Here is a 20,274-nt window from a genome sequence, read left to right on the forward strand (position 1 = left end):
TTTAACAAAATTTTTACTTATAAATAATTCAGTGATTTGATTCAGTTGTTATTAATATTTGGTGTCATTTTCAGAATATTTTACTTGATCTGTGTAGCCTCTGAAACTTTTTAATGTAACACTTGCTTCTATAACTTCATTTATTGCATCTTTTTGAGATCAAAGTATTGATCCACATTCTAGGCACACTTTTCTTGCCTAAAAGAAGCTACCTTTCTGAAGACATAAAATGTGAATCTCCCCTGAAAAGCAGGTATGTCTGTCTCCTCCATGGCATTCGAAATCCTTAGCATCTCTGATTTTTTTGCTCCATAAAGGGGCAGCATGGGGGAAGACGCACATTTGCTTGGCTAACTTTACCAAAACTTACATTCAGTAAAATAGTGTGCATTTTTAAGAATTCCCTTAATACAGTATCATCAGTGTGAGGTGAGAATAACCACGTCAGTTTAATATTAAGATCCTCTAACAGAGTGGAGTGAGAATGAGGTGAAGCTGGAAGAATACGCTTGCAGTGTTTAATTAAAGGAGAAAAGTTAACTTTCCCCATTATTGACTTAAATCTGCCATAATCCAGATCTCTTGATCTTCACTGCATGTAAGTAATTTGGGATTTTTAAAAATAATTTTCCTATTCTGATCTGCTGGTTATCCTAGAACTGGATAGGAAAGCAAAACTTCTTGATGTGTGGTAAGTCTACTGTGATGTAAAGTAGCTACAGGAGAGAGGTGGTGTCACTTGTTTTCCGCTCAGGAAAAATGTTTAAATAATACCTGGGGGGATGTAGTAATAATAATGCTTCCCAACTATTAGACTGTGGTCTTCAGAAGTGCATGTGGCTGATCATGTTCTGAAGTGCATGTCAGTTTAGATAAAAGTTGCTAACTTTCATCAATATCACTTTAAAAACATGTCTTTGGCTTCTCTAAGCGGTTCCTTAATGGGTAACAACAAGCTGCTTTTCTAAATGCCATTATTATGTGTATTCATTCAGCTTTTTTCCCCACAAAAGTAAGATATCCGATTAATCCACATACATTGCAATGTTTACTCTGAAGCCCCAAATGAGGAATGCCCATATTGAGGTAGGCTGTAAAGGAACACAAGGTCAGACCTATAGAAATTCGCTTAGGAACAATGGGAAGCTAAGTCTTGGAGGTACTACGACAGAGTTACAATGAGTCTCTTCCAATTTCTGGAAAGAACAACCTGATGTACTGTGTTACTGCTTTACTTAGGAAAGCCAAGAATTTCCCATATATTACATTTTAGTGATAGTTGAAATTGTGACTCTGTTTGAGAGCGCCATCAAATTGGCTTTCTCCTATGCATCGTAACACTGACATTGTGACATGACTACTTTGTGTTACTCCTTACCACTTTTACAGTGCTATTGGTATGTACCAAGCTAAATTATTTGGTTATACCATTTTCTACACCTTGAACGACACAGAGCACTGAAAAGCCAAATTTCGTATGAAATTACTATGCTAACAACAGAAATATCTTCCTTCTTCTCGAATGTGGTTGCATCAATTCTACTTAATTTGATATAATTTTGTTCTGAGTGACTTGACAGTTTCAGATAGTTTATCATAATGTTCAAGTAAAAGCTGCTACTTCTCATTCTGGTAATTTGCCAGAATTAATCCTGTAGATTTTTTGGGTAATAGAGGTCAAATACCCTTATGCAATGAAGAATTGTTGATAACAGAAACCAGTATTGTTTTAAGGTGTTTATGAATGACTGAATGTTGGCTTTCTGGTAGCTTGTGACTGGCTAAAAGATGCTCTGCGTATGTATGAAGATAAAATGTGTTTTTTCTGGTTTTCTCCTCTGCCTCCAGTCGTGGAAAGTCCATCAGTTGTTTGTGACTTATTGTCCCAGTGTTCCTGAAAACAATACTGAGATGGTTCAAGTCTTTGAACCTTTCAGTGAAACACTGAACTGGAGGCTGTCTGCACCTACATCCAGCTTAGTAGTGCCATTGCATTCCTTTTCATAGTTGAACTTAATTTCCTTTTTTAATTATGCTTAAGAACTTTTTTGAAAAATTAGTATTATGTCTGTGAAGGTTTTGGTTTATTACAATAACTAATTTTTTTGCAGAAGATTAGAATGAAAAGACAAACTGCACTAGTCTTAATGTTCCATTGCTGCTGTAGCATGTGAATAATTTAAAAGCAAGGTTTCATAGCTGTCTAAATACTTAAGCCTCTCATTGGTTAAACTCCTGTAACTTTCTCTGACAGCTTACCCCTGTCACAGTTTCAAAAATACAGATCTTCATAGCCAAGAAGCCAGATGCCTCAAAAAAACCCTTTTTTCAAAATAAGCTCTGTTGTATTTGGGTGGAAGCAGGGCGAGAAGTACTTGCCCCTTGACTACTAATGTAGCTTTTTCCAATGGTCTTTACCTGTGTGAAGAGTTGCCTGTGAAGAAGGCCTCAGTAGGTGCCTTTCTATCCAGAAATATTACTCATCTGTGTGAACTGCTCTCCTTTTTGCTCAGTTTTATTGTAGCATGCATTTCACATCTTCCTGCACTACCTGAGAAGAACAATCAGCTGCCCATGTGCGACTCTGCTCTTTTTTTTTCCCGAAACACCATCACCAAAGAAGCCACCCTTCATCTGCTCTTTTTGTCTTTTTACCTTTCCTTCCTTCCCCGTAAAGGCTTGGGGGGGCAGCGTGGCGGCTCCCGCCGGTGCGGCCCGGGCTGCCCCCCGGCCCCCCCTCTTCCCTCACGGCTAGGGCCGGGGCGAGACGAAGGGCACCCGCGGAGCTGCCGCTGCCTTTCCCCGTCTCTCCGAAGGCAGAGCCCCGGGGGCAGGACTGCAGCCGGGGCCGCGCGAGGACGGAGAAGGTGGCTGGCGGGAATACGAGGTGCGCGCCTGTCCCGCCGCGGGGAGCGGCCGCCCGCTCCCACAGACGGTGCCCGGGGCGTGACGTGCCCTCCCTACTCGCCCAGCACCGAAATAAGGCGAGACCCTTCCCCTCCCGCTGCCCCTCCCGTGCCCGGCTGACGCTTCCTGGCCTGAGAGGGAAGGAGCCACCCACCCTCTCCGCCCCAGGCCGGGCGAGGCGGGCCCGGGGCGCTGCGGCACCCTTTCTCCTCCGACCCTAACCCCGTAGGGGACCCGCCGCTCCGCTCCCCTTCCTTCCTCCCCGCCCTCCTTCCCCCGCCGCCGCCGCTCCCGGCGGCCCGAGGCGGCGCAGCGGCTCTGGCGCAGTCTCGCGACACTTCCCGCAGCGCCGAGCCGCGCCGCGCCGCTCGCCCCGGCAGCAGCAGCAGCAGTCGCCCGCCGAGGGGGAGACTCAGCTGCTCCCCGCACCCTCGCCCCGACCGGCCGACGGAGGGGGAAGACGCCCGCCCTCCGCGGCTCGGCAGCAGGCGCGCCTCCGGACGCTCGGACTCGGCCCTGCGCTTTCTCCAAGGCTGCTCTGCCCGGCGGCAGCGGAGACCCAGGTGGCTGGTAGGGGCTGAAGGCTTGAGCCCCTTCTCTCGCCTGATTTCTTCTTGGTTTTTTGTTTGTTTTTTTTTTTATTTTATTTTTTTAAATACATACGACTACATATGCTGAGGGAAGGCGAGGTGCTGCCAGCAGGACGCGGAATGCAGCCCGGCTGCAGCGGGTGCTGAGAGCGGCGGCCGCCGGAGGAGGGAGCGGCTCTGTCAGCAGCCTCTTCTCCTTCCCGTGGCGGCGGCTCGGGCTGTCTCTCGCCCCCTCTGCCGTGGCCAGCCGCCTCAAACTTTCAGCCTGTTTCCGCCGCCAGGCAAAGCCCAGCTCAACATAAATGGGTGAGTTCAAGCCGCCGGCTCCGAGTTGGCGGTGCCGGGGGCTAGCGAGGGAACGGCCGAGGCTCCCGCCCGGCGGGTGGGGTGTCTGCCGCCGCGAAGGGAGGGCCAGGGGCGGCCGGCTCCCTCCCCAACCTCCGCTCCTCCGCCTTACAGCTTTTAACTTCTCCTCCCCTCCCCCGGCCGAGTCAATAATTGTTTTCATGTGACAGGCGGAGAGGTCGGGGTTTGCGGCGGCGGGGCGAGGGTCGGACGCCCCTGTGGGCTTCCGCGGTGGGCGATCCCCAGCGGGACTGACAGGGTCACAAGCCCTCCCGTGCACCGGCTAGCCGGCCTCGCCGCCTCCCCGCGCCGGGCACAGCCATCCCCGGGCAGTCTGGGGTGCGGTGGCGCTGGTCCGGGCGGAGGTGTGGGGGGACGGTACACCTCCGCCCCGGGCGCGCAGGTTGCGTTCCTTCGGCCGAAGGTCGGAGGGGGGGGCGCGGGGCGGCCTGCGGGGACGCCCCGCCCCGCCGCAAGGGGGCGGCCGTTGAAGCCGTTGCGCGGGGGTCGTTGTAAGCGTTGCGCGGGGTGGGGTGGGGGGGCGGTTGTGCTCGGCAGCCGCTGCCCGTGAGGTGGCTCCCGCGGACTTCGGCAAGAGGCTGCGCCTGCTTGCCCGGCCCCGGGGTGGGCATCGCCCGTTACCTGTGCGGCGAGGGAGGCGTGGGCAGCGGGAGGATGGGGGGCGATGAATTGTCCCATTATGCGGGGCGAGGCGGCAGCGGCGGTGCCAGGCGCGGGGTGGCTGCGCCCCGGGGCGTCGCTGGAGCGGCGCTGGCCAGCGGGTCGCTCTGCCCAGCACGGTGCCCGGCGGAAAATGACGGATTGGAGGGAACAAAAGAAACCGCCTGCTGTTGGTAGGCAGCCCTGGGTGTACCCACCGACCGGCGAAGGGTGCTGCAGAATACCGGGGTTTACATCCCCTCAGGCCCCCAGCTGCCCGCTTTGCTCACGGTAGCGAAAATGCTGTTGGACTCTGGGGGAACCTGAGAGCAGCATCACTAAAACGACTGAATATAATGCATTACGCGGGCAGACATTTTACACAATTTTACCTGTTGTAATACGGCGACGTTGGGAATAGAGTAGGAAAAAAAATCTTCCCTTTGTTCTTTGAGAGATTAGTTTACGGGATACTATCAGAGTGATGCACAGATGCTGTACCTGTATGTTACAAGATTAAACACTAGCTTTTCGCTATTGACTTTCAGTTAGTCCTCCAGTTCAGGCTGAAATGTGCTCACCTCTGTGCACCTCATTCAGCTGTATTGATCTTGGTGAATTCTGATGCTGCTGACAGTAGGCCAGCATCCCAGACCGCCACATTTAATCTGGTGCATTGTGGAAGACTCTGTTAGGGTTGGTTTGCCTGCTAGCTAGCACAAGTTCTCAACTTCTGTCTTCTGTAGCAATAGATAAGACTTTAAACATAGTGTTGTAATGAGATATAGGGTTTGTAACTGCTGAATGGAGCAAAATCAGTCTTCAGTAGGGCATGGCACTGGAAATAATTTTTTTTTTAATATTATTTTAGTTTTCTTATCCTCTCTCGGCACACTTACTTCTTATTAACTTTGTATTGCGATACAATAAGACTTCTCTGATTTTTGCTTTATCTGTAGTACAAATATTAGCCTTTTTTTAGCTTCACAATAGAAAAGATTAAGGAAAGCAGTAAAGGACCAGTGAAGTAACTTGCATTGATAGAGCTCTAAAAAGGTTTTTGAATACTGTAGCTTAGCAGTGAAAGCCATCTTTTTTCCTTTTACCTACTTTCCCTCCCCTGGGCTGGCCATGATCCTACACATCTGGCTTCTTTAGAACTCATTTGGATAATGACTTTCCCAAATCACTGTGATTCAGTCAGACTTTTCTTTGCAAAACGGGAGTGGAGGGAAGGTAGATGTGGTTTCATTGTTGTTCATATCTTTAAATGGTAAGTGATTCTTGGAGTTTAAAAACAAATAGAAAAATTGTGCAAGGAAGTAAAGATATGAGTAGTATGAAAACAAAATCTCGCTAGGAGATATCAAATGGAAACAGAGTTTTATTAAAAACATTTTTAACATTGTTAGCATTTTTGAAAGATATTTTAGATGCGGAAAAGAATAGGTTAATTCTTTATGCGTACTACACTGTGAAGATTCCTAATGTTTCATTTTTAAATTACTTGTATGTCTTCCATTTTAACTACTTATATTTTCTATATGGCACTGCATGTTGTTATTAGTCCAACCCTGTGCACATATATGTGTATGTTACACATATGTCTATATTAAAGTTTAGTGTATGACACCAAGCTTTTTTACAGCATGTACCCCAAACCTGATAAACAATACAGCTTTATTGATGTTTTATGCAATCTTCTGTGACCTTGTAGGTAGAGTACACTAAAATGAATTAATTTACACTTGGAGTGAACTTGTCAGGAGAGCTGAGTGAAATAATGGTGTTAGTCCTCTAAACATGAAAGGGGGTTAAGGCAAAGACCTTAAAGGTAGTTGTGAATACAGTGGAACAAGCTTGGTCCCCCATCACTAGATGTCTGAGAAATGAAGAGGTGGTGTTTTGTGGTGACTTGCGTGCGTGTAGGGGTGTTGTTTCTTTGTTGTTGCTTTTGTGTATGTGTGTGTGTGTTTGTTTGTTTGTTTGTTTTAAGACTACTTAGAATTGCATATGGCTAGACAACTCCTCAGTCTCATTTGCAAGAGCTTTGCACGCCCACACATCAGACTGTCCTCCTGAAGTTGGAGGTCCAGAAAATGAAGTAAGAAGAAGGTATGGTAGCTACTTGAAGAAAAAAATGGTCTTTGCCAGAGTACAAGTCTAATTCTAGAGAGCAGTGTTTAACAGCCATCATCACAAACAACTGATGTTGTGCAGCTCCTTCTGTCAGTCAAGACAGACCTTCCAACTTCTGCAGTAGGTGAAGGAAGATCCTTTTTTTCTGCTATGTAGTCTTTGCTCCTCTTCGGAGTGCAGATAGTTTAGTCCATTAAATGAGGTGTGGGTCCTATATAATAATGCTGCTATGAAGCTAAGCAGTTGAAGCCTTCACGATCAGTATTTTTTCATTTTAATATTTTTCAAGGTATTGTTAAAGCTTTTCTGTTGGGAAAGGGGAAGAGAGGCTACATTGGTTTTGTTTATGTGAAATCACATTGATCATCTCTGCTGTTGCCATAGTTAAGAGTTTGGATCCAGAAACAAGTCTTGTGCCCTTTGAACCAGTCAGATTACTAATGCTGGCAGACAATAGTTGTCTGCATGGTTTTACATTAGTGGTTGAGAAAGATGCTTTGCTGTGAAATACCACAGCTAGTTTGTACACACCAAAGGAATGTTACACCAAGAAGTAATACATAATCAAAAAAATTGAATCTACGTGAGAGTCTGATTGTTCTGTACCAGTTGCAACCCCTTTTCCTGTTTTTCCCCTTTCTTTAATTCTCTCTTTTTCCCTTTACAAATTCTCCTCTATCCCCTGTCCTCAACTTCTGCCCCGCTTCCCTTGTAAACCCCTACCTTTATATCTTTTTTACCCTCTCTGCTTCTCTTTACGCGTTTCAGACATGCCACTTCCTCTTTCTTCCTCTCTCTTATCGAAGCATCAACAGAGGGAGCACTCAGCACGTTTCCTGCCTGTGGGGCCACACTGACCTCCAGCAAGCGAGACCTGCACTTGCATCAAAACTTGTGGTGTGACTTGGAGAGTGGTCACTGCAACGGGAGGCTTGGGGAGTTTCGCTGGTAAACTCTTAACAACTCTACACTCCTATGTAAAAGAAAGCAGTGTTGAGGCCTGAGCTTAGCAGAAGTTGTATAAATCACACACGAAAGGTGGTGTACGTGTGCTTGCGGTTCTTGACTACTCTGACAAATTTTAAGTTCTCTCTCCAAAATGGTGTAGTTTTTGGAGCCTTTCAGCAAAATAGCTGTGAGACCTTTTTAAATGGGAATAGCATGTGTCATTCTTGTCATACTTGAAAACAGTTGAACGGTTTCAGCTGAATAAGGAAAAATCACAAGAAAGATGATTAGCATGATTTTTTCCACTGATTTTTTTTTTAAATAAGGTTTTAAGGACCTGTAAAGTGTCTTTATATAGGAAATGTTGTGTAAAATCCTCCCCAACCTGTAAAAAGTCTTTATTCTCCTCCTTATATGGGGTGTTACTCACGTTAATTCTTTTGTTGTCATTGGTAGGTTTGTTTCTCTCAACAAGGCAGTTGCTTTGGAGCTGTTCAGGATCAGATTTCCAGTTGTTTGGTGACAATATTTATACAGCCTGTGAATGTCTTCATGGTCTGAATTCAGGTGGAGTTTTCATAAACTGTGATAAAATATTTTCAGTAACCTATATAAAATTTCATACAAAAATAGCAGGCACAAAGCTCTTTTTCCTAGAAATCAAGAGATAATGATGTTTCTGTCATAAAAAGTTGTCAGATCTGCCTTCTAAATGGATCAAGATAGGGGTCTGAAGTCAAGAAATGTAAAATATATAAATATTTGTGTATATACAAAAGATCATGTAAAAATTTTCTGATTGTGCAGTCTTTTTTGTATGTTGGTGTCTCTTCTGCTTGCCCCTTTCAAGCAGCTCTTCTCAGTGTCTCCATTATATTTGGCTTTTTATATTAACCGTTGCTTTTAGATCAGAAAGTGTGATAAAGAAGAAAATACTTAAAATAGATGGTTTCTTAAAACAGCAGAGTTCTTGCTCCTTTTTGTGCTAATCAAAGATTCATATGTAGAAAATTATGGTAGAGCTTCTAGAAAAGGTATTTTTTTCTGCTTGGGTTTAAGGAAGTATATGTAGTAATTAAAACACTTTATTAGGAAGCAGTGTTATTTTGATATTAATGCTGAGCGCATACATATTTCTGTTTAAACTGCTACTAATGCAATATATACAATTTATCTGTAATGTTATTCAGATTGCTTCTTCTGTAATTGCTATTCACTGGATGTTAGAGAGTTTTTTGTTCTGAGAATACTGCTGGTAATCATTCTACCAGCAGTGTATCAGAATTCATACAGCAGATCAGCATCGACCTTGTAGATAATGTGTTGACTCCTTTCCCACTTGAAGGCGAAGGGACGCATGTGTTAGGAGGAGAAAAAGGAGAGCTTGGTCATGTGAAATGAGCAGCTGAAACTTCAGGTCTGAAATGTTAGAGGTCACTGATGTGCTGAAAGCAGGTTAGCCTGATGAGATCAAAGGAGAGAAAACAGCCAAAGAGATGGTATCTGTTGTTTTGTTCTGATACTGCTGTAATAGAGCAAGCTCATCAAAATGATGATGGATTTTGTATGGTTACTATCCATGTGTTTTGTTTTGTTTTTTTTTTTAAAGCACAGAATAAAAAATCCTGGACCAGGGAGTGGATGTTTTCCCTGGATGCAAGAGCAGGAAGTAGCTGTGGGGCATATCTGTGTTCTGTACGCTAAGGAATGATGAAAGAATATATTAGGGGGAGGGGAACAAGAGAGGAGGTGAATATCAAGATTCAGTAATTCAGCTAATGTAAAAGTAATTGCTGACAGTCTGCCTCACACAGAGAGGCAACACAATAAAAGCTTTAAGTCCCTATGTGTGAGAGAACATGCAATACTGCAGTTCAGTAGTCATGGATTGTATTAGCAAATTGAGTTGACTTTTTCCCCCCTTTTTATTATTGATAATTGAGAAGCATCAGTAGAAACCAACTCTTGAGAATGCAGTGCTAATGTCCGCTTAAAAGCTGTATGGCGAGATGACTGTTGTGATGTCTCAGCTGTCCTTTGTTCCTAACATAACTTTGCCTTAGAGAAAGAAGCATCCTGGATGATGAAGGGTGGAGGGGGAAGGGATATCTTTGTTCTCACTCTTATAGCAATTTGTGTTCCAATGGGGGTGTCACTGAGAATTTGTGCTTCTGTTTTAGGATGAAGAGTTGTGGATCAGAAATTTTATGTCTGTGCTGAAACAATTCTCTTTAGCAACAAGGATAATGCAGTATAGAAAGCGGAAGAGTTATAAGTGGAAAATATCTCTAGCCTCTAATGAATTGATAGTGTCAGTGTAAAGAGGTGCCTTTTGAACTCTGCCTTTGAATTTCGTTAGAATAATTGTACAGATGGGAAAAGTTTCTTCTTATCTCCTTCTCACTCTTTCATACTGTGCAGCTAAATCACTTCTGATGATTGAAACCATCTCATACCAAAAGCAGTGTAAGTCTATTCATTTATTTGAAGACCAAAGTCAGCATTGGTGCGCAACTCCCTAGGGAACTACAGCTTTTTCAAAAATGTCAATATAGATTCGTTGCATGTGTTGCAAGTCAAGGCCCAACTTGATCCCATGGCAGAGGGGTTGGACTAGGTGATCTTTAAAGGTCCTTTCCAACCCAAACCATTCAATGATCTATCAATATTTAATTAGCTTTCAATGGTCACGCTGCTCATATTTGAAAATGAAGTGTTTTGTGTCCCACGAGTAATTTGTAATAAGTGAATTTATGTGACCTGCCTTTAAAAAAAAAACCACCAAAACCAACAAAAAAACCCCAGCAAAATAGAAATTCCCATGACACGTTGTGTCCTCTGCTTGCAGTTTCAAGGAACTTGCTTGTTAATTTACAAAGCAACACGTTGCTGCTTTTTATTGATAATGAGGTCTCAGAACAAACACACACAAAAATCACTTCAGGGTATTTTCCTGCTTGTTTTGGTTTGGTTTTGTGGGAAAAAGTTCTTGGGGGTCAGTGCAACTGCTGGTGCTATTCCATGCTGTATCCACTGCCAGCGTCAGCCTGACTCTCTTTTGATGTAGTATAAGCCCAACATAGTTGGATTTATAAAGGTTTTAGTTAAACATAGCAGAAGTATTACACGTACAGAACTTCTCATTTTTCAGCCAAATGTAAAACCATTTTTCGAGAACTCTCAACTCAGGTTTAAATCAAATATTTCCTTTGTCTGTAGTTGCTGATTCATCCTCACCACTGGCAAGAAACATTTTTAATACTGTGGTAACTTAGCAGAGTGGATTTTTTTTTTTCCCTGTGACAGGCTTGTGTAGCACTGAAAATTTGCTATCCTTGTGGCAGATATAAAACTGGCAAGCCTCAAGACCTCAGTTTAATTTTTCAGTGTTTTGCTCATTCCTGCTGTTCTTTCTTTGAGGTCTCACTGAGCACTTATTGAACTGTTAATGCTCTTCTCTCTGTCTCACACTGTAAAAGGGCACACCAGAAGTTCCAAAGCGCATTCAGAAAAAAGATGCCTTTATTTTGGTGTTTCATTATGACAAGGTTTAAAAAACTTTTTGCTGTCAAATTCAGAACATTTGTAAAAAAAGTGATTTAGCTTTGGTCTTATGTTTCCAGATGTAAGGATTAATGACTTGCTTTGGAAGACTGGCGATGCTTATTTATAAGCAATATTTGAATGTTTTGTGCATGAAGATTGATTACCTAGATATTTTTCTTTTTCATTGGCCATTTCTTACGAATGTGTCCTTATTGACAGCTTTATGGGAAAATGTCATATCAAGACTCTTCACTCTGGGCAGGACCATCTTAATTGCCTATGAAATAGTGTGGGTACTGTATTTCAGTGAGTCTGCAGAATTGCAGTATTTGTTCAGTATCCAACTTTTCTGCTTAAATGATCAGATTTAAAAAACCCAAACCACGCAAACCAGCCAACCCCCCTTCAAACAACTACCAAAAAAACCAAACCCTAGAAGAACCTGACTGTTCCCATCAACTTTTAAACGACTGGGCAAAGGGAAGAGAAGGAGAAATGGGTGCAGAGAGGGAAGCCCTCTAGTCAAGGTTAAGCTTGAGAAGCCTTGCCTTGAGTGTACGATCAAGCAGTTTGTGACAATGGATATTTCTGAACATCTGAGAGTGAGCACCAGTACTTCCAGACAGGGTATGGCCCTATTAACTGGGAAAAGAAAATTGCACCATGCGATGGCTGGCCAGGTAACAAGCAATGTGTGGGACTTCACTTGCTGATACAATGGAAATTTAAATTCCGGTTCCAGAAGAGTACAAAACATGTTTGCAAATTTGTGAGCCCTCATGATATTAAAGATTTTTTCCTTAATGGCATGTGCCACGCTTTATTCTTAAATTTTAATTTTTGTTCAAAGAAACATCAAGCTATCAACAGTTGTTGAGAGCACTGGTGCAGTAGCTTACAAGCCTTTTTTATACCTGTATTTTTAGATTGCTTGTGGAAAGAAAAGGTTAATCACTATGCAATCTTGAAGTCTAGAGTTGGTTCGGACTTAAATATTTTGATATTGAGGTCAAATGGTTTAAACTGTCTCCAACTAGTAATTGGAATGATTGTGACACACTTTTGTGCTTTTGTTGTGTTTTAATTTAATGAAACGGGTAACATTTAACTTTCATCTCATTTTAAGATTTGCTGCATTGAGCTAATTATTTGACTAGTTCAGTCATTAATCTCAGTCTGACATTAGATTATTTTTTTTATCTTGATTTCATTGTTAATTGCTATATTCGTAATGTCGGAAATGTGTTCTTTGTAGCTATTTTTGTTAGTAACTTTAACAACGTAGTTAATTTTTCAGGTGACAACAGAACTGAAGCTTTTTTTGTGGATTTTGTTGGATTTTAGCTAGTTGGCTTATACATTTGACCAGCTTCTCAGTTGGCTTTCTTTATGTATCAGTCTGTGAGTCTTATTGGTCATAGTGAGCCAAGTTTAGCTATCTATACAGAACTGGTCCAACTTTGTAGAGGTAGCATGTATTTAATAGAGGGATTTCTGAGTATAGTTAATCCAATTTAGTTAACTACTGTTATTGATGGAGGGTTTTAATACAGCAGAAAGAAATACCTTTTATGACTTCTTCCTTGCTTGACTGAAGGCTGCTGAAGGCTTGAATTGAGTGTTCTGTATGATGAAAAGAAACGTACCTTTGAACAGCCAACTAATATGTAGAAGCAAGAGCAGCTCTTTCTGTTGCAAGAAACAGCCTTTCAACTGGGAGAGAAATCATACTGCTACTGTTGCTGTTGATTTTTGTTACAATTGTTTTTAACGTTCATTTACCTGGACAGCTGCTACTTCCTCCTCCATCCAATAATCTCTTACAAAACAGGAAAGATCTTTATTTTCTTTGAAACTTTTGAAGTCCTTTGTATCTGCTGATCATTTAATTCATCAAATACCTTTATTTAGCTGCATTTAAAAATAGTTGAAATACACTTGTCAGTTTTACTTTGACCACTGAGGTCAACTTGAGTGGTATTTGTTCTGTCACCTCGTACTGCCTTTCAGAATTGCTCGCTTTGATTTGTATTAAGCATGCTACTTATTTTAAAGACTACATTTTTTGTGTGTGAAGCACCTGTAAATAGTACTTTTGATTAGCTGACATCTCAATTATCTGACTGTGGTTCATGGAAGATTGAGATAAGATGCCATCTAGTTCATGATGAACTACGATCTGACAATTCAAAGTCTCCTGCACTGGTTCTGAGAGATCTACTAATATGTATTCCTCTGCAATATATTCGATAGTTTGTTCACAGATGTGCAGAAAACAGTTGTGTTTGTTCCTGTGTTTTTCTTGTTCCTTCGCCTCATTCTGTCAGAAAGCAGTTGCTCCTCGTCCTATCACTTAGAGAAGTGCACGTATGCTTCTTTCCCCTTGTAAGTTGTGTTTTGTTGTTGGTTTGGGTTGTTTGGGTTTGGGTTTTTTTTGGTTTCGTTTTGTTTTAATCTACATCACTGTTTCTCACCTGTTTCTCAGAAAAGACGCTCTTCACCTATTTTTCTTTTTTTTTCTGTTCAGATACCCGATGCTCTGCCATCTCTTCTTTTCATACACATTTCCTTCAGATTCATCTTTCCTTCTCTTTCATCTACCTTTCAAGTACACTACTTCTCTTTTTAGAAGACTTTCCTATATACTTCACTTACACGGTGTCAAAACTCCCTATATTAAGATGCAAAGATTGTCAGAAATCTGAAGACAATCTGGTGTGAAATACAGCAAAATTGTGGGTGATCCTTTATGAATTTTGGTTCAGAATTAGACAAACAAGAAACCTTCAGCTGGTTTCCTATAAATACCATTTCAGGAAGGAGAGGGATTGGCTGTCTTTTAGAGACTATTGCTTTAGTCTGCTGAGTTTTTTCAGAGTCGGGATTGGTATCCTGGAAGTAAATGCTGAGGTGCGTGTTGCACATTGTGTTTTGCCAGCCTTTGTTGTGCCTTTGGTGCGTGGAGAAAGACAGGTTATGGAAGTCGGCAAAGCCAAATGCTGAAGTTCCAATGTTTTTTTAATTTGGAGAACTTAAAAGCAGGATGTTGCTATTTTAAGTAGAATTTCAGTTCCTGTCTGTTTAAGCCTGTCAGTGTCTCTCTCAAGAACCAAAACCAAGGAGCTGATGTAAATGCAGCCTTACAAGGCAGAGATCTTAAATACAAGAAATGTTCTTTGCCTCTCTCGACCCTCTGACATGTAGGATAAGTTTTGGCTTCCGATTTCCTTAGGTCCAAGAATTTGGATCATTGGAAACCAGGGAAAGTCGTTAGAAGATTTTTCAAATGGATGAGACCAAGAACCTTTTTCTTAGATGAGGGATCAGTAGAACTTTCTGTTTAGCCTTGAAAGAAATGGTCAAAGTAAATAACATTTAGTGACAGTTGTATCTCTCTCCTCTCTAGTTCTATTGGTTATATGGTTTTAGCCTGCACGCTGCCTCCTGGATGCCATGGAAAGATTCTGTGCCAGAATCTGAGGAGCTTTTGCTTGTCTCGAGTAGAATCTGTCTTATTGTTGCTTTCTTGTCCACACGCTTTGTTCTGTTCCAGACAGTACCAGTGTTGGTAACTGGGGGTGGATGGGAGGAGGAGGTTGTCAAAAGAATAATTTTTTATAAAACAATAGGGTTCATTGCCTCTGTTTATGTTTACTTGGGTTCCACAGCACTCCATCCTGCCACTTCCTCCCCTTTCTTCTCACATCCTCCATGCAACGATGGGCTTTTCTGTCTAAATGCTGGCTATTGTTTGTGCTTTCGCTCCATACGCAGCTCTGCTGAACATTTGCATTCAACCAGCACATAGCGGCTCAAATTCCCTATTGGAGCAAAGCTGTCATCAGGTCACAAGCTGTTCTTGCTTGCAATGAAAGTCAGTAACAAGCTTTCAGATGTACTTTGGCTTGCATCAGTTTATGCTTTCAGGATTGTTCTTCTAAGGAGGAGTTCTGTGTAGTATCTCCTTTTTGGAGGTTTATTCTAGTCATAAGTGTTAAAGAAGATCTCTTGGAAGTGTGCTTGCTCTGGTGGAGGAGACTTCTGGAGTTCTTTAACCTGCTACCAGAGATACTTGTTAGAAGAGCTGTGTCTTCTACTCACAGCATAACCTCTGCTTTCTGAAAGGCTTTGCCTTGTTCAAAATCCAGGGAATTTCTCTAAGAGGAAATGAAAATAAATGTTAATGGAAGTGCCTCCTTGCTTAGGCCTAGTTGACACATGGGATTTTGAAAACCATCATGAAAGCAAAACAGAGAAGCTGTTGAACATTTTTGTTCATAAGAGCAAAAAAAGGTATGCTGTTTTATGAATTCCATTTATTGTGACATTCAGAAGAAATTATCCGCAGAAACTGATTTTAGCTGAGAAAACAGAGGCATTAAAGATACCATCTAAAACTTATTTCTCCAAAATTGCATCCTGAATTCTAAAATTGAAATTTGAAAGCTTTTTAGTGCACAGGGTCAACACATGTTATCTGATATGATAGTTAATTTTATTTGCCCAAAGGTTGTCTGGAACTTGTGAATCTTCATATGCAGTAATTTCTGTTTCTAAAACAGAAGGGTTTTTTCAGCGCTATTGCTCTTACCACAGTTGAAGGAGAATAAAGGAACCCGAAGTAAAAAGACAAGTTGCTAAGAATTATAAACAGCAATCTTATGAGACTTCATTATTAATCAAGCAAAAATATGATATTGGTGGGTGGTAAAGGTGTTATTTTAATCAAATGTGTCCTTTCTCCAAACACTCCTACCCAGCCTTCCATTGTTGCTCACATAATTGAGCAAGTTAAGGGTTTTTTTTAACATCTCAGGTCGGTTTTGGCTGTTTCTCAGTATGATGTAAAGGTTAGTGGAGAAGGTTTAATGTTGGCATGTAAGTCTTGTGTTGGACCGTAGTGGTGAAACGCGAATTACCTATGGTCTGATTTCTTGTACTTAGAGCTATGAGCCCCAGCACGCACGCAGTTTCTATAGCTTCTGTAATGCCTGACATTCTGTTGTATGGGGAAGCACAATAGTAAGTGTCCTTTCATTTGATTTATAAATTATGAAACTGCTGAGGAGTTCCATACTAGGCCTGACCTTCCTCTGAATGCAAGGTTTTGTAGATTGAAGTGCTTGGGTTTATGTAAAAGAGGGTTAGAGGAAAAAAAAGAAAAAAAGCTGTTTATTTCTCTTCCACATTAAGTCCAGGTTCTCACTGTTGTACAACACATCTTTTTGTGACAGTTAGTAATGCATCAGTTAAAACCTGGCACTGGTTTGTAGTCTTAACATTTGACAGGTCCAATCACAAGAGCTGCTGCCGGTGTAAATATTTTGCAACTGCTGTCTTAAAAATAACAGAATTCCATGAAACTGAGGGAAAACAACATAGCTTTAAAATCACTTTAAGACACCATGTTTATCTGCAGTTGGCATTACATAGCAAAGGGCTGTAACACAGTCCGAGGATTTTGGCTGCATCAAACTGTTGCTGCCAGCAATCTCTTCTTGCAGAAATTGCCACTTCCAACAGCAGGAATACCACAACAGGATGTATCTGGGCACTATTTTGCAGTTAATGTAAACCCATCTTCATCAATACCGCAAGCAAATGTGGCTAAGATGCAGAGGAGTGTGTCGTATTCTCTCCATCCTCCTCCTGTACAAAGGGGTTGCTACTTTTGGCAAAGATGAGTGGTGATAGTAACAGCTTAGGCATCTATAGTGAAATCCTCCAAGCTCATCTGAGACCATATTCATAATTACACACATGCTTCAAGCCTGATTTTAGTGAGACTAGGTGAATGTTACTGTTCTAGAAGCTCTGAAGTTTTAAAGATTAAATCCTATGCAGTACACAATATGAAGATTGTGAACAAATTGTTGACCACAACCTCTTCTCATGTTTCTGAGAGTTAAATGATGCTACATCATATAACTGAAAAGGTAATTGTTCCCTGGCTTTCCTTTTTTTTTTTTTTTTTTTTTTTTTTTTTTTTTTTCTTATTTGACCTTCTAGGTGAGTGTGTATCCATCAGTATCTACGAATACTGTCCAGACAACTTTGGGACTAGAATCATGTGTCATTGTACTAGACTAGTACTTATGAGTAATCTTAAATAGCAGTTATTTTCATGGCGTAAGCTCTTTTATCCTGCTTCCTTTTTATGTTGATACATTCATTTGGTAGCAATTCTCATGAGTTTAGCCAAATGGTAATTTTATATATAGTTCTAGCTATATTTATCTGTAAGTAATATTTCTCCTTTTTGTTCTGAAGAAGTAACTAATATCCTTCCTAGCTTCTCAGTTGTCGGAGAATGTGATTTAGAAACTGCAGGAGTAGCATTACTAACAAGTTTTTATGAATATATAGTTTGTCAAATGGGAACTATTTGTCTTTGTTTGCTTAGCGTAAGTTAACAGTCCTCTTCTCCTTTCCTGTTTATCCCACAAATGAGTATAATCCTTTATACTTTTCAGAACTTTGAATTATTTTTATGGATGCTGGAGGAAGCAGGAACTCATGTTAAGACGATAACATTAAATGTTTCCCTCTGAATCTAATGTCTTCCATTTCTTCTGGATGGCTTCTTGTGTACGTTAGTATCTGAGGGGAAGAACAATGTTAAAACAAGTGAACCAACTCTCTAGATAATTTTGCTTCTAAGAAAGAGGCACTGTATTACTTCAGTTACAGGTTAACACAATGCACGTCTTCTATGAACTTGATGACAATGTGAATCAAAAGTAAGTTTGTTTGTGAACACTGTATACTGGGAGCATCTGCTGTATTTGAGAGGTCCTTTGGTTGATAGAACCAGTAAATTACAGTAATCTCTGAATTACAAGCAGTTTGTTGTCCAAGGCAGAAGGACCACTTTGCCCTGCAGGAAAAGATGAATTAATTCGTGGAATACAAGTGCTTCCTAGGTTGCCAGCCACATGAGTGATGAAGGTTATCTATGCAATCTTGCTCTTTCAAAAGGGTTAAGGAGACCTGGCCCAATAAAATCTAACATGTATTGTTGAATACAAAGTGGTATATAAGGGAGCCTTTAAGAATACAGATTTAACTGCTGCCATTTAGAACTACCATGATCTTCTCTTTCCTTGCTTACTCAGTAATTGTGTGTGCGTGATCATCTCTGATGATCAGATGTGCTTTGGCATATTGCTTAAAAGGTTTGTATCAGAGATATGAGTGTGACATAATAAATTCAGTGAGAGGCAACTACTGTGACAGGCCTAAGAAAAGCTGAACAAATTCATAATGTTTATTAGAAGTACCGGCCTGAAGTTGTTTACCACAGAATTGCTATGAGACACATATGTTATTTGGAAGCGCCTCATATATATACAGAAATACAAACACACTAACTTACCGTTGTTCTTTATTTACCTAACTGTAAATGGGAGATTTTTGCAATGAATTGTGGTCCTACCAAATGCCTTAGCTGGAATATAAGGTATTTCTTGTCCTGCTGGGTAAATTCCACTAGAATAACTTGGTGTTTGTGTTTTTTAAAAGCTGGAATCAAGCATACCGATCCCTCGTTGAAAAAAAAGAAAACTAGCTCTCCTCTTTTCCTGGAGGACAGTTCAGGCGTTATGTCAGCTGGAGTGTCTTCAGCTCTGCTGCCGCCCAGAGAAGAGTCACATCAGGACAGCCCTAGGCCAAGTGTTCACTCTGTCCTGCAAATTAGGTTTTGGTTGGGGTCCTCTGCACAGCTCCTCTGTGCTCTGTCGCTGCCTACTATGTTTCCAATGAGGGTGCAGGCTGGGTGCAGAGTGTTTGTGGCCTGTGGGAGGGGACTGGGACTGTAACATAAAAAGGTCAATGTGCAGTATGATTTTAGGTGGCCCTTTCTGTGACTGCGCTGCTCTTTGACGGAGTGATTCAGTGAAGATACTATTCTAGGGCTGTGACCTTTGTCTCCCCCCCCCCATTGTTTTCAAAGGGGAAATAGGAAAATATAATGTAAACTGAAAGCTGTTGTTTTAGCAGAGGAGTTGCTGTTTATTATGCAGCATGGATTTAACCTGCTGAAGACTGAATAGTACAGGTTTTCTGTCTGATACTGGTTTTTCTTCCCCCTTGACCTTTTCTTTTTCATGAAGCTGAATCCTTGCAAATACTTTTAGCAGACAGTATTATTCCTGATAGTAAGTGTTGCACAAGAAAAAATGTTAAAAAATGAACAAAATTTGGAATTTTTATTTTTCATGAAAATTACAGTTCTTCGATAATTGCTTGCAATCAAGGAGATATAAAATGTCTAAGTTAATATTTTCTGCTACAGATGTGCTACAAAACTAAGTGCTCAAGCTTTCTTAAAAATCCCAGTTGCAATCTACATTTAACCTGTAAAGTTAGTAGTTGTTTATTATTATTAAATTGATTTTTCTGTCCATTTCAGATGTAGCACTTGGCAACGGGCATTTCCATTTTGGTAGTGATGCCTCAAAGGGCTATTCAGTAGCTCCTTCATCTAGAATCACAAAATGTAATGACATTGAGAGAGTTGAGTCTTTAGAAACTACAGATTATTTTGTTCTCTGGTAGAAGAGCTCCATCTGAACTCTTCTTCCGTCCCAGATGCTAACAAGCATTTAATTATCATAATCATAGAGAAGTTACAACATGATGCCTGCAATAGCTGTGCTGGTTTTGGATAGGATGGTCTTCTGGAGTTCCAGATGGGCGTTCTGTGGTTACACCGCTGCATTTCTCTTTCATCAGTGCTGTGCCATCTGTAGTAAATCCTGCCAGACCTTATATGAATCTGTCTTCCTTCTCTTCCCTCAACCATATTTGTCCCACGGCATCCCACATATTATTGGCCTGCCAGCTGCTCAGTGTTACTAGAGTCCAGAAAACAATGGCCTTGTAGGTCATGTTTGATCTTCAGGCCTTCTGGCCATCCAGACCTAACCCTCCTAGCCTTCCTAGGTTAGGAAACCAGCACTATTGAATGTAGTGTAGTTTGGGTTTTGGTTTTGTATTTTTAATTTGAGTTCAGAATGTAAGTCATGCTTTGTCACTTGGTCTAATAAAACGTCCTGTTTTTTTCCCTCCTATTGGCTCCTAATGTTTTTCTAAGAGTTTTATGGCAACCTGTTGTATAGCAAAAATACTGATTAATTTA

General features: G+C 41.4%; 1 protein-coding gene across 4 annotated transcripts in view; it reads left to right on the plus strand.

Annotated features, from left to right (window-relative positions):
- Positions 1–3,073: 3,073 nt before the first annotated feature.
- SH3KBP1 (SH3 domain containing kinase binding protein 1) overlaps positions 3,074–20,274 on the plus strand; it is a 232,978-nt gene continuing 215,777 nt past the window's right edge. For 2 of the 4 annotated variants that reach the window (XM_074605339.1, XM_074605346.1), the window contains exon 1: positions 3,074–3,803. In XM_074605339.1, coding sequence (XP_074461440.1) covers positions 3,800–3,803 — 4 coding nt within the window. In that variant the 5' untranslated portion in view covers positions 3,074–3,799. The remainder of the gene's footprint in view (positions 3,804–20,274) is intronic. The other 2 variants (XM_074605365.1, XM_074605384.1) reach the window with 1 other exon arrangement.

The sequence above is a fragment of the Larus michahellis genome, chromosome 1 (genome assembly GCF_964199755.1).
Source record: "Larus michahellis chromosome 1, bLarMic1.1, whole genome shotgun sequence".
NCBI lineage: Eukaryota > Metazoa > Chordata > Aves > Charadriiformes > Laridae > Larus > Larus michahellis.